The sequence below is a fragment of the Sorex araneus genome, chromosome 2 (assembly GCF_027595985.1).
Source record: "Sorex araneus isolate mSorAra2 chromosome 2, mSorAra2.pri, whole genome shotgun sequence".
Classification (NCBI taxonomy): domain Eukaryota; kingdom Metazoa; phylum Chordata; class Mammalia; order Eulipotyphla; family Soricidae; genus Sorex; species Sorex araneus.
Window position 1 is genome coordinate 162,371,984 of NC_073303.1, and position 12,452 is coordinate 162,384,435.

Below are 12,452 nucleotides of genomic sequence, written 5' to 3' on the forward strand. Positions count from 1 at the left end.
CATATGGACTAAATAGCCCCAGTGTCACAAAACTGTAAGTTCGATGGTTTATTTACTCCAGTGTGGTAAAAAAAGGCACAACTGCAACAAATTTATCATTTAAATTGAAAAGTCATTTCCTGGCTTTGTGAGAAAAGTCTACAAATTTTTTTAAACAATGAACAAGAAAAAATTTTTTAACTTTTTTTTTTACAATGAAAATATACATATTCATATCTTTGTGTATACACATGCCCTGCCCCCTCCCCCCAATAAAGTTACCTCTCTAACATAAAATAATACTGCCACAAAAAGGTGCTCACATCTATGGGCAAAAGGATTTTTACAGATGCTGCTTGAGTCTGATAGAAGAGCCTGAGACCGAAGGGCAAACCCCAGTATTTACACGGAAAGACCACATTGCTCTAAAATTACTCAAAATAGTGGGTCTTTTGAATTTAAATAATTCACTGTTACTTTACATTCTAAAGTGCACATACAGAGTGATCATTTTCTTTTCGGAGAACTTCATCTTTCTATATAAAAAAGAGAGCAGACAATTTTCTGCTCTGGGGCAAAAGTTGGGGTGAAAGGAAAAGTTGTCTCTGTTTACACCAACTCAGGGAGGGAACGTGCTTGCAACTTGCTCGGTGCAGCTGGTAATGATTCCCTGAAGTTGTCAAGATGACATCCGTCCTACCTGATTTTGCTTAAATAAAAGCCATTTACGATGGAGATGAAAAACCGGGTTTTCTGTCATTTCAGAAGGAAATCAACTCCATCGTTTTTTTTACATCTGTACTTAATGTAAAATGGTTTATCAAAGTTCGAATACGACTTGGTTTAAATTTGAACATTTGAAAGTTCCCTCTACTTCAAAGGAAAAAATGGACTACATCAGTGAATATGCTGCCTGGAGGGCAAATTCTTGGTGGGGTCTCAGCACTTCCCCAGCTCAGTGTCTTTTTAGAGTGCAAGGATGGTCATAAGTTACTTGTGCTTTCATTATTGAAAGTTTGAAAGACTGAGGAAAGGGCCACAGAAAATAGTCCAGTATTTGTAACTGACCTCAGCTTTCTTAAGAAAAAGGCTTAAATAGGAATACTTACAATGCTGAACTAGTAAAAGTCTTGACAGAGAACCATTCAGGATTATCTGACATATCCGCTTAGTAGGAAGGCTTATTAAATATTTATGGATAGTGATAAATTAATTATTCATCTTTTTGTAGAAGTATGCCAACCTACGAAAAGAATGTCTCTGATTTGCATTCCTACACATCTAGCAGATTAGTGGAATGACTTGAGTCACCAGTGTCTCCTATAATGGCGTCTCAAGGACTCGTGTTTAAGAGAGAAAACCAGAATCAGGAAACTTGCTCACCAAAACCTGTGGATGAAGCAGGACTAGAATCTTTCCTGGGTACTGTAACGCTCTTCAGAGAAACACTGAATAAGTAGTTGGCAAGAAGTAGTCGGCAAGAATTTTTTGAGCTTTTCCATGGCTAAGAACAATGGTCTTGGAGCTTCAAGAAAAATTAATTCTGCTCAGTGATCCAGGAGTATGAGGACAATTAGTTTCCTTCCCGTGGGCCATAAGGTTCCATCTTCCTTTGCTCTTTCTAGAGATGTGTGGATTCTCTCACAATATTTCAATGTCCCATTTCTGTGTGTCTTCTCCCTCCAGGGGCTGATTTACAATGACATGAGTCTTATCGTAGTAATTTCCTCCTAAAGTAAGAATTCCAAAGGGAAAGATAATTTGTTCACCAGAGGTGCTTAACAATTTTCACAAGCTTCTGATTTGGACCATTGTTTGGGAAGATTAATATGTCATTTACAAAATGGCATGAAATGGGAAACAGTTTAAACAGGGTTTGACTATATTCACCTCAAATTGGACCTTATTATAACTCAAATTGAAAAAACAAGGGTATAATAGAGGATTGCGTAAGTAAGCAGTGTGCCTGGAAAAAAAAAAAAGATTAGCAAGAACAAAGAGCTCTGGCTGAATGTCAGGTTGTTTTTGTTTTGACACCAGCAGTGACTATGACTAACCCAATTAAAGAAAAAGCCATGAACAGTTCTGGCACCGACCGTCCTAAATGCAAAGGCAAGGGTAAATGATAAACCTATCATAATTTGAACAGAGGGCTTTGAATGACAATAGCAATTTAAGCAAGTTAAAGGTTTGTCTAAGAAACAGTATTTACTTTATGGTGGGTACTTCAGATGTAGAATCATTCTCAAAGATCATGCAACATAAAAAAAATTATAGCTATTAATTAAAAAAAAAAAAGACACGGGGCTGGAGTGATAGCACAGCGGGTAGGGCGTTTGCCTTGCACGCGGCTGACCCGGGTTCGATTCCCAGCATCCCATATGGTCCCCTGAGCAGTGCCAGGGGTAATTCCTGAGTGCAGAGCCAGGAGTGACCCCTGTGCATCGCTGGGTGTGACCCAAAAAAAGAAAAAAAAAAAACCCTTGGATATTGTTGCTTTTCTGGTTGACTCATTTTGCCTTACCTTTTTCCCCAAGTAGAATTAAAAATTGCTTAAAAATGGACCTTTTCTAATCTCTTGGGGCAGGAAACACTGGGTTGCATCACAATGCTTACCTTTAACATCAAGGACAAGCTGGTCGCTGAGATAGGAACTGATGGTTCCGTTCCTGTTGAGTCTCCATTTCTGCCTAGATTGCCCATGTTCAGTCCATAGAGCCACTTTTGCTCCAGGTGTGTCCCGGCCACCAATCACGTCGAGACATGTGTCACTGGCCTGAAAGGGTCATGAAAAAAATGAGCAGTGCGAGAGTCAGAGAGACAGTCCAGAGGTAGGGCATTTGACTTGCATGCAGCTGACCTGGATTTGATCCTGGTAGCATACATGGTCCCTTGAGCCTACCAGGAGTGATCCCCAAGAACAGAGCTCTGGAGTAAGCCCTGTGCACCACTGGGTGTGACCCAAGAACCACACACACACAAACCCAGAAAACAAAATAACAAAAAATAGAAATAGAAATTGGCAGTGCTATCTGTTAAAATCAGACATTGAGTCCCTTTTCTTCTGTCTGAGCAAATCAAAGAACTTTATGTACCTCTCCTATCTAAGAGCTTAAACTTCTTCATTCTGATAATGCAGAAATAAGCTCTCAAATAGAACTTGTTTTGATTTTTAAAGGACTTGGGCATCAGACAACAGATGTTCAATAAAGGTTCACTGAAGTGGAATTAAACATTAAGTCCCTTTAGAGTAAATGTATTAGGTCAAGCTTGGTTTCCTCCTATAAAAGGGGGTGATGTACAACTGGGTATGAGACAGTAATTACTTTTTAATGCTTTTCATTTTTGTTGAAGCATGAGAAAGATGTAGATACTGTGTTGGTGACACAATAAATCATAGTGGTAATGTTCTTAAGTCTCTTCTGTTCATTCACTTAAATGCTTTAGTTATATGTGCGTGTGTGTGTGTATGTACATAAACATAAATACATATATAAGTATATATATATATATATATATATATATATATGAATGAAACTTCCTAGATATAATCGTGCAATGAACCACTTCTAGGAAGTTACACTGATATATCAAGCCAATTTATCAAGATTTCAGTTTCCAAAAGAAAAAGAATATGACAGTAGAGCTGGTTAATTACCTTGGATTTAAAGAGTCCCCGACAATAGTGCCAGATCTGAGTGTTGTTCCCACTGTATGGGGAAATGCATACAGATGTTGCCCTCGTGTCAGCTACATTCCCAGTCACTGTCAGATACTCTTCCTGGGCTCGGTTCTTTATTCGAATGTACACTGCAGGCTAGAAAGAGAAACAGACCCATTAGGAAAAAGACCTTTTGAATGGAAATAGGCTCCTCCAAAGGAGAGCTTGGAGGGTGAGTGAGGGTGTAACACGCATTTACCGTAATTTACGCAACAAATGTTTTTCTCATTTTTTTTAGTAAACAAATATCAACTCCGTTTCTGTTGACAATTCCTCAGACCAGTTTTCATCCTTTTTTATTTACTACAGGCCCTGCTCCCTGCACTGGCAGGTAAAAAACCACAGCCTTTCGACCCCGAGTGCAAAGTTTGAACCAGATGATTTCTATTATGCTTCTTTGGGAAAAAGCCCCCCTTTTTTTTTCCACTGAAAAAACTCAAGTGGCAGGGGGTGATGAGGAATGGGGACTTGAGTTTAACTCAGTTATTGACGTTTTCCCTCTCTGCCAGGGTGGTCAGGGAAGCATTAAGAGCCAGACATAGCATGCAAAACTAACAATGTAGCCAAGACAAGTTACAATAAAACAATTGTTTTATTGTAACTTGTAACAATAAAACAAACAATTTTAGCTATAAAATATCCCAGGAGTGTTGTGCAACATCATCAGACACAGGGCCCGGAGTACCCTAGGAACTGTAGTAATCTTTTTATTTATACCAACACTTGATTGTTCTTTACACTGCAAGGGGGAAAATCATGCCTAATCGGGATGTAGGTTTTCGGAAACTACCAGAGGACTTAGTTCCAGGAGCCTGGAGTATATGCTGGAGGTTTTAAAGTAAAATATTAAATCTAAGATTTACTTTCAAGACTTATATTGGTGTGCCGATATTTAATTAGGGAATAGTTTCCTCTCAGAAACGGTGAGTGCTTATAAAGGCAACAAGCAACAAGGTGTATCCCAGGAACACCGCTAATGAACAGTATACTATTTCAAAACTTAAGATCAACAGAAGGCCCGTCCAACTTTTATAGCATATTGTAGTGGTAAGGCCATAAATACTTCCATAAGAATGCAGAAGAACACATTTTTATTTCATCACTGAATTAGGTGAAAAGGAGTTCAGCTTGGTAAAATGTATCAAACTGGGGCTGAAAGGGCAACTCCCAAGGACACAATGTCTTGTGGTCTCTCCCAGGCTGTATCCACTGGGTGCCTGGTTCCTTGGGGGTGCTGTGAGCAGGACTAGGAGAGTAACACTGTATTCAGTTTAAAAATAAATTAAAAAAGATGGAACATGTGCCGTGCATGCAAGAGGTCCAGGTTCAATCCCCAGCACTGCATGGCCCCTGAATGCCAAGCTGGAGTAGCCGCTTAGCCCCCAAGCACAGCCAGCTGCGCCCCCTCCCCATTTAAGAAAAATCAAATCACTAATTTCATTTCAATTATATGACAGTAATATTCTTACATTTCTATAATTTGGCTTGGTCTCCCACTGCGATTATTAATTTTGAAAATATTATTAATTTAGTAGATCGTCATGAGTTTCCTTACCTTGTAAGAAAACATAAGTCCACTGTCATGGAAATCAGAGTTCTAATTATGTTAGGACAAACATCAATTTTAAAATCAATTAATTCAAGTGAAGTACTAATTATCCTTATTACACACTGGTGGTCTGACTCTTCTGTAATTATACTTCACAGCACTGCTATGCATTATAAGTGCTTTGGTGTCTTTCTGATTCCCAATCTCAAAGAGAGTCCAATTTTAAGTATTTGAATTTCCCAACTAGAATATGACCTAAAGCATAGTTGTATCCTTACCAAAAGATCTATAACCATTACTCTACCAATAACCCAGAATTCCTTTGCTCAATTTCAAAGTTGTGGCTTAAAAAAATAACAAGGGGATCTATTACGATATTATAAAATTAAGTTTCTCCAGAATCGAACTTAGCTAATTATAAATCACACTGCAAGAATAATAAGTATTAGCTATCAAACAAGATGTAAAATTTGTACTGGATCTCAGGCCCTATCCTTTCTCAGCAAGAGTATTTTGCCAAAAATTAGGAAAATAATCTCAGTGTCCAAGTTGGTTTCTAAAGTTTCTAATAGCAAAGGATTAAGCATGAGTATATATCTGGTAAAGGCTAAACTGAATTTCCACCTTTACTGCACTATTCCCTGTGGCCTTTCAGGAGGGCCATCCATCATTATACTGTGTGACACAAGTAAGGAATAAGCAGGATACGATAGTCATGTAATCCTGTCCTCCAGGAAAGCCATGAATGTTCCCTCAGAAGTGCAATTGTAGTTCTGTCAAGGGATAGCGAATAGACTTCCGAAAAATGTACTAGCATATTAATACTAGTCAGATGCTAGTTTTAATTTAATCCTCACAGTAATAGCAAGAGGCAATGTGATGGCTGCTTCATCAGTGAGGAAACAAAGGTGCCAAGAAATAAGTGACTCAAAGTCCTACTGCTTACAAGGGCAGAGTTACGATGTGAAGCAGCAGAGCCAGAGGGGGACATGAGTGCTCCAGGCGAACAGGCGTGCGCCAACGTGTGCTAGGAAGGGCGCAGCAAGACCAATGCGGTCAGTCTGCACGGGCTGCCGCTTATTAACATGTAAGATCTAAATGTCAGCCTCAGCCCCTGTAAATACTGGTATGCTCATTATGCTGCCACACTCAACTGGGGGCCCAGAACGTTTGTCAGTACTTAGATGAATGTTCGTCATGCCTGTGTCAAACGTCCATCTAGTCCTTTACTGAACAAAGAGTCCCTATGCTTCCACTATGTGCCAGACACTGTGTCAAACATTAGGGTAGAACATTCAGCAAAAAATTGCTTATTTTGCTGTGGTGGTCCCTCCCACCCCATCTTTCATGGAGGTGGAAGTTGAGGGTGAAGGGCACCCGGTCCAACCCTAACTACAGGCAAACCACGAGCAGTGTCTTGTAGATGATGAACCAGGTCTTTCAGGTGATAATTAGACAGAGTGAGAGCGGCAGCTCTGAGCATCTGACACCTAACTGGAATTTCGTGAGAGGAGTGGGACTGGCCCTGTGACAGGTGGAGGAGTAAGCGCTGAGGCAGAGGGCAGAGACTGTGGGGAGCGCCCCAGTGGGGATGAACTCTGCCAGCAGGTGCATGTGACACAAGCCTGTGTGCGAGGAGGAGCACGGGTCACATGGGCCTCACTGAGGAGGTTAGATTGCATCCCGAGTGCCGTGGGAAGCTGGGAACAGAGAAGAGTGACAAGCAGTAGGTGTGCAATAAATAGTATTTTAATTAAACGCCCTGAGTATTACGCAATGGGGGCAAAAGTCCAAATATTTAAAAAGTGAAACTAGTACAGTTTCACAGAGCTCTGGCTTGTTTCCACTGCTTTCTACATTGCTCAGGAAAACTTTTCTTTTTCCCGTGTCAAGTCTCAAGTCCCGTAAGACTCAAAGCCAAAATCCAGTGTGTCATCTTAGATGCACGCTTGTGAACTGGACTGAAAAATCTCCCAGTTTGTCTATCCTAATTTGATTCTCCAGGACCATGAAAGGCAGGCCAATCTAAATGGCTAGTATTTTTTGATGCTGTGGTTTCTGGCACATCTCCTGAAAGGTTCTTGTTTGAAAGGTTCTCTAGTTTGGATTTTCTGGTGCTTTCCTTCTTACCTGTTTAACTGGGCGGAGGGAGCCAATTGTTTTCCATCCACTGAATGCTTTCCAGTTTGGGATTTCATTCGATTCAAGTAGGATTTGTTTCCCCAAGAAGTTGGAGCCTTCGTAAGCTATCCACCTATAAAAAGAATGGGAAAGATGAGGGTGGGATGCTTCAAAGGAAAACAGTGCCCTCTCAAAACTTCTTGCTGTTATACCAGAGTGTGTTTTTTAAAACCTCAACATTTGAGAATTTGTAACCAAAAGAAAAGTAATTCTGCTTTCTAACAAAAAGTAAACACCAACAACCATCCCAACAAGAATGAGTAGCAGAGAGTCCGCTAGACTGAAGCTCAGAGTTAATTTCCAACTTGGATTCGGGGTTTCCTACTTTCAAAACAAGGTATCCTCCAACATAAAATCTCTGTTCTGTGAGAATACCAAATGACTTTCTCATAATCTTTTAACATTCAAACATAGACCGTAACACACACACACACACACACACACACACACACACACACACACACACACACACACACACACACACACACACACACACACACACACACACACACACACACACACACACACACACACACACCCCTCCTTCCTTTTCTCCCTCCCTCCCCTCCCCACTCTTATCCTGTTAAGAACAGCCATGTTCCTTCCGGCCTTTCCAGAGACATCCCCTTTTCCACAGCTAACAAACTGAAAAGCCCATCCAGTCCCTTGCAGAATGCTCTGCCAGGCCCTGCATTCAGTGGTTATCAAAGTGCACCAGCTGTGCAGAATAAGCTGGGATCACCAAGGGACCTAAAATCCACGGCCAGACTCAAAGTCACCACAAAGAATGCTTTCAGGAAGGATGTGTGGAAGATGAGGTGGCTGTTTGACTTGGTTAAAACAAGGCCCCTGTTCTCTGCAACTGAAGTCAGACTTGGCCAAAAGTGTCATTAGGGAAACGATATGAATGGCCGTCCTCTCCCTTCCTGCCTAGAGAAATCGAATCCTTCAGTCTGGTGCAGAGTTGGAACAGCCAGACTATGGAGGGTTTTACCACCTCCTCAGCCTTGGATTTTATTCAAATAGACAGGGACACTTCACTTATAAAATAGCCCAGGCAAGATTTTAATAAGCTATATCTCACGCTAATAACTGAATTCCATAGTTGAAAAACTGTGGAATGATACATTAAAACTAATCCTCATTACCATCACAGGTCAGAGCTTTAATAGAGGAATTAAAAATAAAAGAAAACTTGTCACTGAGGTAGCTGACTATGCACTGAAAGGTATTTTCTGTGCCATCTGTAGCCTAGGAAACCCGCAAACAGCCTCACCACGCCTTACTCTGTGGACCCATTCTATTACAAAGAATCCAGAATAGTGAGAGTAGGTGGATAATAAGACAACGAGAAAGAAAAAGACTTGTCAGGATAAAGTGGCACTAGTTTTCTACAAGAGTGAAATGTGACAAAAATTTTCATAGGCAACTCAGTAAATATCAGTTTCAGAAAGGAATGTAAAGATACATTTTTAAATGTGATAGAAAGTTCTCTGTTTACAGAAATAGAGAATTCAGTTCAAATAGAGTTGAGTGATAAATAATACACAAAAATATAATATGGGAGCTATTTTGCTTTGGGTAAATACATAAATTTATATTAAATAAACCTCAAACTATGAAAAAACATTCAGAAGAAAATTTAAACTCTATGCCCATGAATCTCTTGCCCTGCACCAGGCTGTCTTCACTGGGGTCACCTTGGAGGGGGGTGGGTTGAGTTTCCCTCCCCACCCCAAGCAGAGTCCCGATACCTAAAAACCTCCAGATCCCAGCCATAGCCATGCTCAAGGCCACTCTCCACATGCTCATTTGAGCCTCATGCATAAAGGAACTGACAGAGGAACCCAGGTATGTGGGATCCGTGGTTGAGATCTTCAAGCCTGCTCAGACTGGGACTGGACCTCTTCTACCCAGATCCCCAGTTTTCCAGTAGCTTGGCAGCCACACCCAAAAAATGCCCCCCTCCTTCCAATAATCTCATCAACAGCCAAGATCCAGAGACTAAAACAAAGCTCCTGGAAGAGAGTGATGCAGAATCTCACACGGCATGGCCTGGCAAGTTACCTGTGGCGTATTCGATATGCCAAAAACAGTAACAATAATGGGCTTCATTCCCCTGTCCCTGAATGAGACAGGGATGAATGGAGATGTTACTGGGCACCCACTTGAGCAAATCAATGAGCAAAGGGATGACAGGTGATACCCATGAATAATAAAAAGGTCATTTATTATAAAATAACTGGCTTAATTTCCAAATAAATGATTTTTTTAAATTTGGTTTTGTTTTGGGGTTATATCTGGCAGTGCTCAGTGTTATCCCAGATCTGCACTCAGGGATTATGCCTGACAGGGCTCGAGGGACCATATGGAACGATGGGGATCGAACCCAGGTCAGCCACATGCACGGCCTTATATGCTGTACTATCTTTCTGACTCTTACACTTTATATTCTTGACATTCTCTTTTATTCCCAGAAATTCAAACAAGCAGAATATCACACAGTTAAAAGTTTTAAGAAATAAGTCATCATTGTATGAATCACTGATAGCTTTGTGTTCTTTAGTTGGTTTTCAGTAGCAAAACGCCAACGGGGTATGAGAGGGTGCAGTCTTACATGCTGCTCTTCAGAGGTCACTGTAAGATGCATTTTGGAGTAGGAGGAGTTAGGCCACACCTGGTAATGCTTGGGGGTTACTCCTGGTTCTGCACTCAGGAATCACTTCTGGTGGTGTTTGGGGGACCATATGGGATGCTGGAGATTGAACCCAGGTGAGTCAAGTGCAAGGCAAGCGCCATATCCACTGTATTAATGCTCTGGCCTCTGAATAGTGCACTTTCCAGGAAGCATTAAAATTTCAGTTTCAGGGCCCCTTGGCTGCAGGCATGGAACATTATTTTTGGCAGGGGGCTACACCTACCAGTGTTCAGGGTTTACTCCTGGCTCTGTGCTTAGGAATTACTACTGAGAGTGCTTGGGGGATCATACAGGGTATCAGGGTTTGAACCCCAGTTGGCTGTGTATAAAGGTAAACTCTACCTGCTGTGCTATTGCTCTGGCCCCTAGCATTTTGGCTTAAATAAAAATACAAGTCCTTGGCTAAATTGTTTTTAGAAAGAGGCCACACCTGGCGAAGCTCAGGGCTTACTCCTGACTCTGCACTCAAGAATTAGTCCCAGCAGTGCTCACGGGGCCATATGGGATACTGGGGACTGAACGCCGGTAGGCCGTGTGCAAGGCAAATGCCCTACACACTGTACTATTGCTCAGGCTCCTAACATTTTGGCTTGAATAAAAATACAAGTCCTTGGCTAATTTATATATCAATTTTTCATTTCTTCAATAAGCCTTTTCTGGACTGTAGCAGGGCAGATTCCCAACAACCTGGATCCATCCAGACGGTACGAATGAACAGACAATGCTGGTAGGCCGGGGAGGTCAGGGAGGTCAACCAGGATTCTCAACACAAAATAAATGCCATGGAGCAAAACAGGTCTAGATTAAACAAAATTTTAAATATCAATATGCAAAAGAAAAATCACTACTAGTTTTATGGCCACAAGTCTTAAACAGGCAATAATCTCTTCTACTCCAAATTGCTGATCTATTTAGGAGTCTTCTGAGAGACAGGGTTCTACTGGTTATGGTCATCTGCTTGACCTACTCTTCGACACACATTATGAACACATCAGCCCTTCTCCCAAAAAAGGCTCTTCTCCCAGGGCACTGAAAGTGGTCCACAGTCATCATTTATTTTAGCAAAAATTAGTAACATCGTATCAAGAGAGAAAAAAGTGCACCATTAAACCAAAAAATAAAAGGAAAAATTTTAAACCGTGTGCAACTTGGTCCCCATCAGTGACTAAAGCGAATCTTCACTGTGAGAAGGCCAACTCTTTCTCCCGTACTTACAGTCCACTTTTCACCCACACAGACTGGGTGTAGAAGTGCAGGTCCTTGTTCAAAACAGAATTCACAGCATCTTCTAGATGTAATTCTCTTCCCTCACAATGTTCCAGAGCAAAAAGACTGATAGAGGGCTCCTCAAAAACCTGCCAGCATTCAACAAGGAGAGAAGCATCAGCACACAGGTTAATTATTCCCTAATGACATCCAGTCACAGAGCAGGGTCCTCTGGAACAACTGTATTCTCCAACACATGGAGCGTAACAGCTCTAAGTTTCAGAGGGGCAACAGTCTAAACTCCTCTGGCAGAACTAGATTCCACTAATCAGTTTTACACTAATGTGGTAAATTTTAAATGAACCCATTGGAAAAAAATCTTAAATCTCATAATAAAAACCGGACACTTGATGTCAATGACAAATATCAAGGTATGGGATGGACTATAATAGTTCACTTTTTGGCCCAGCCAATGCTTTTAGCTGACCACTCAGCAAATGAAAGTCCACGGGGACAGTTACAGAGAATACAAAACAGTATGTCCACCTAGGGTCTTTTAAAACACTCTTAGGATGGGGGGCTGGAGCAATAGTACAGTGGGTCAGGGATTTGCCTTGCTCCTGGCCAACCCATAGTCCAATCCTGGGCATCCCATTTGGTCCCCTGAGCTCACCAGTAGTAACCTCTGAGCATCACCAAGTATGGCCCCCCACACAAAACAAAACAAAACAAAACAAAACATTCCTAGGATGGATAAGAAGGCATTTTAAATTTACTAACAAGAGAAACAAGAATGAGAAACATAGAAATGGCTGATTTCTACATAATTAAATCATTATTTCTATATTGATATTTGAAACATTAGTACATCGCTGGTTATGACATTATTCATATAGTTAAGATATGAAACTCTCTCAAATGTGCTTCAGCAAATGAATAGATAGTGAATGGATAAAATAGAATAAAATAGATATGGTAGTACTATAGCACTGTCATCCCGTTGTACATCGATCTGCTCAAGCGAGCACCAGTAATGTCTCCATTGTGAGACTTGTTACTGTTTAGAGTATTTTCAGCCATGAGAAATGATAGTTTTCCATTTGTGGCAACATGGATGG

General features: G+C 41.0%; 1 protein-coding gene across 2 annotated transcripts in view; it reads right to left on the bottom strand.

Annotated features, from left to right (window-relative positions):
- Positions 1 to 33: 33 nt before the first annotated feature.
- CRYBG3 (crystallin beta-gamma domain containing 3) overlaps positions 34 to 12,452 on the bottom strand; it is a 121,635-nt gene continuing 109,216 nt past the window's right edge. For both annotated transcript variants that reach the window (XM_055127055.1, XM_004607010.2), the window contains exons 18-22: positions 11,344 to 11,483; positions 7,380 to 7,503; positions 3,638 to 3,796; positions 2,596 to 2,755; positions 34 to 1,709 (exon numbers count right to left, since the gene is read on the bottom strand). In XM_055127055.1, coding sequence (XP_054983030.1) covers positions 1,621 to 1,709; positions 2,596 to 2,755; positions 3,638 to 3,796; positions 7,380 to 7,503; positions 11,344 to 11,483 — 672 coding nt within the window. In that variant the 3' untranslated portion in view covers positions 34 to 1,620. The remainder of the gene's footprint in view (positions 1,710 to 2,595; positions 2,756 to 3,637; positions 3,797 to 7,379; positions 7,504 to 11,343; positions 11,484 to 12,452) is intronic.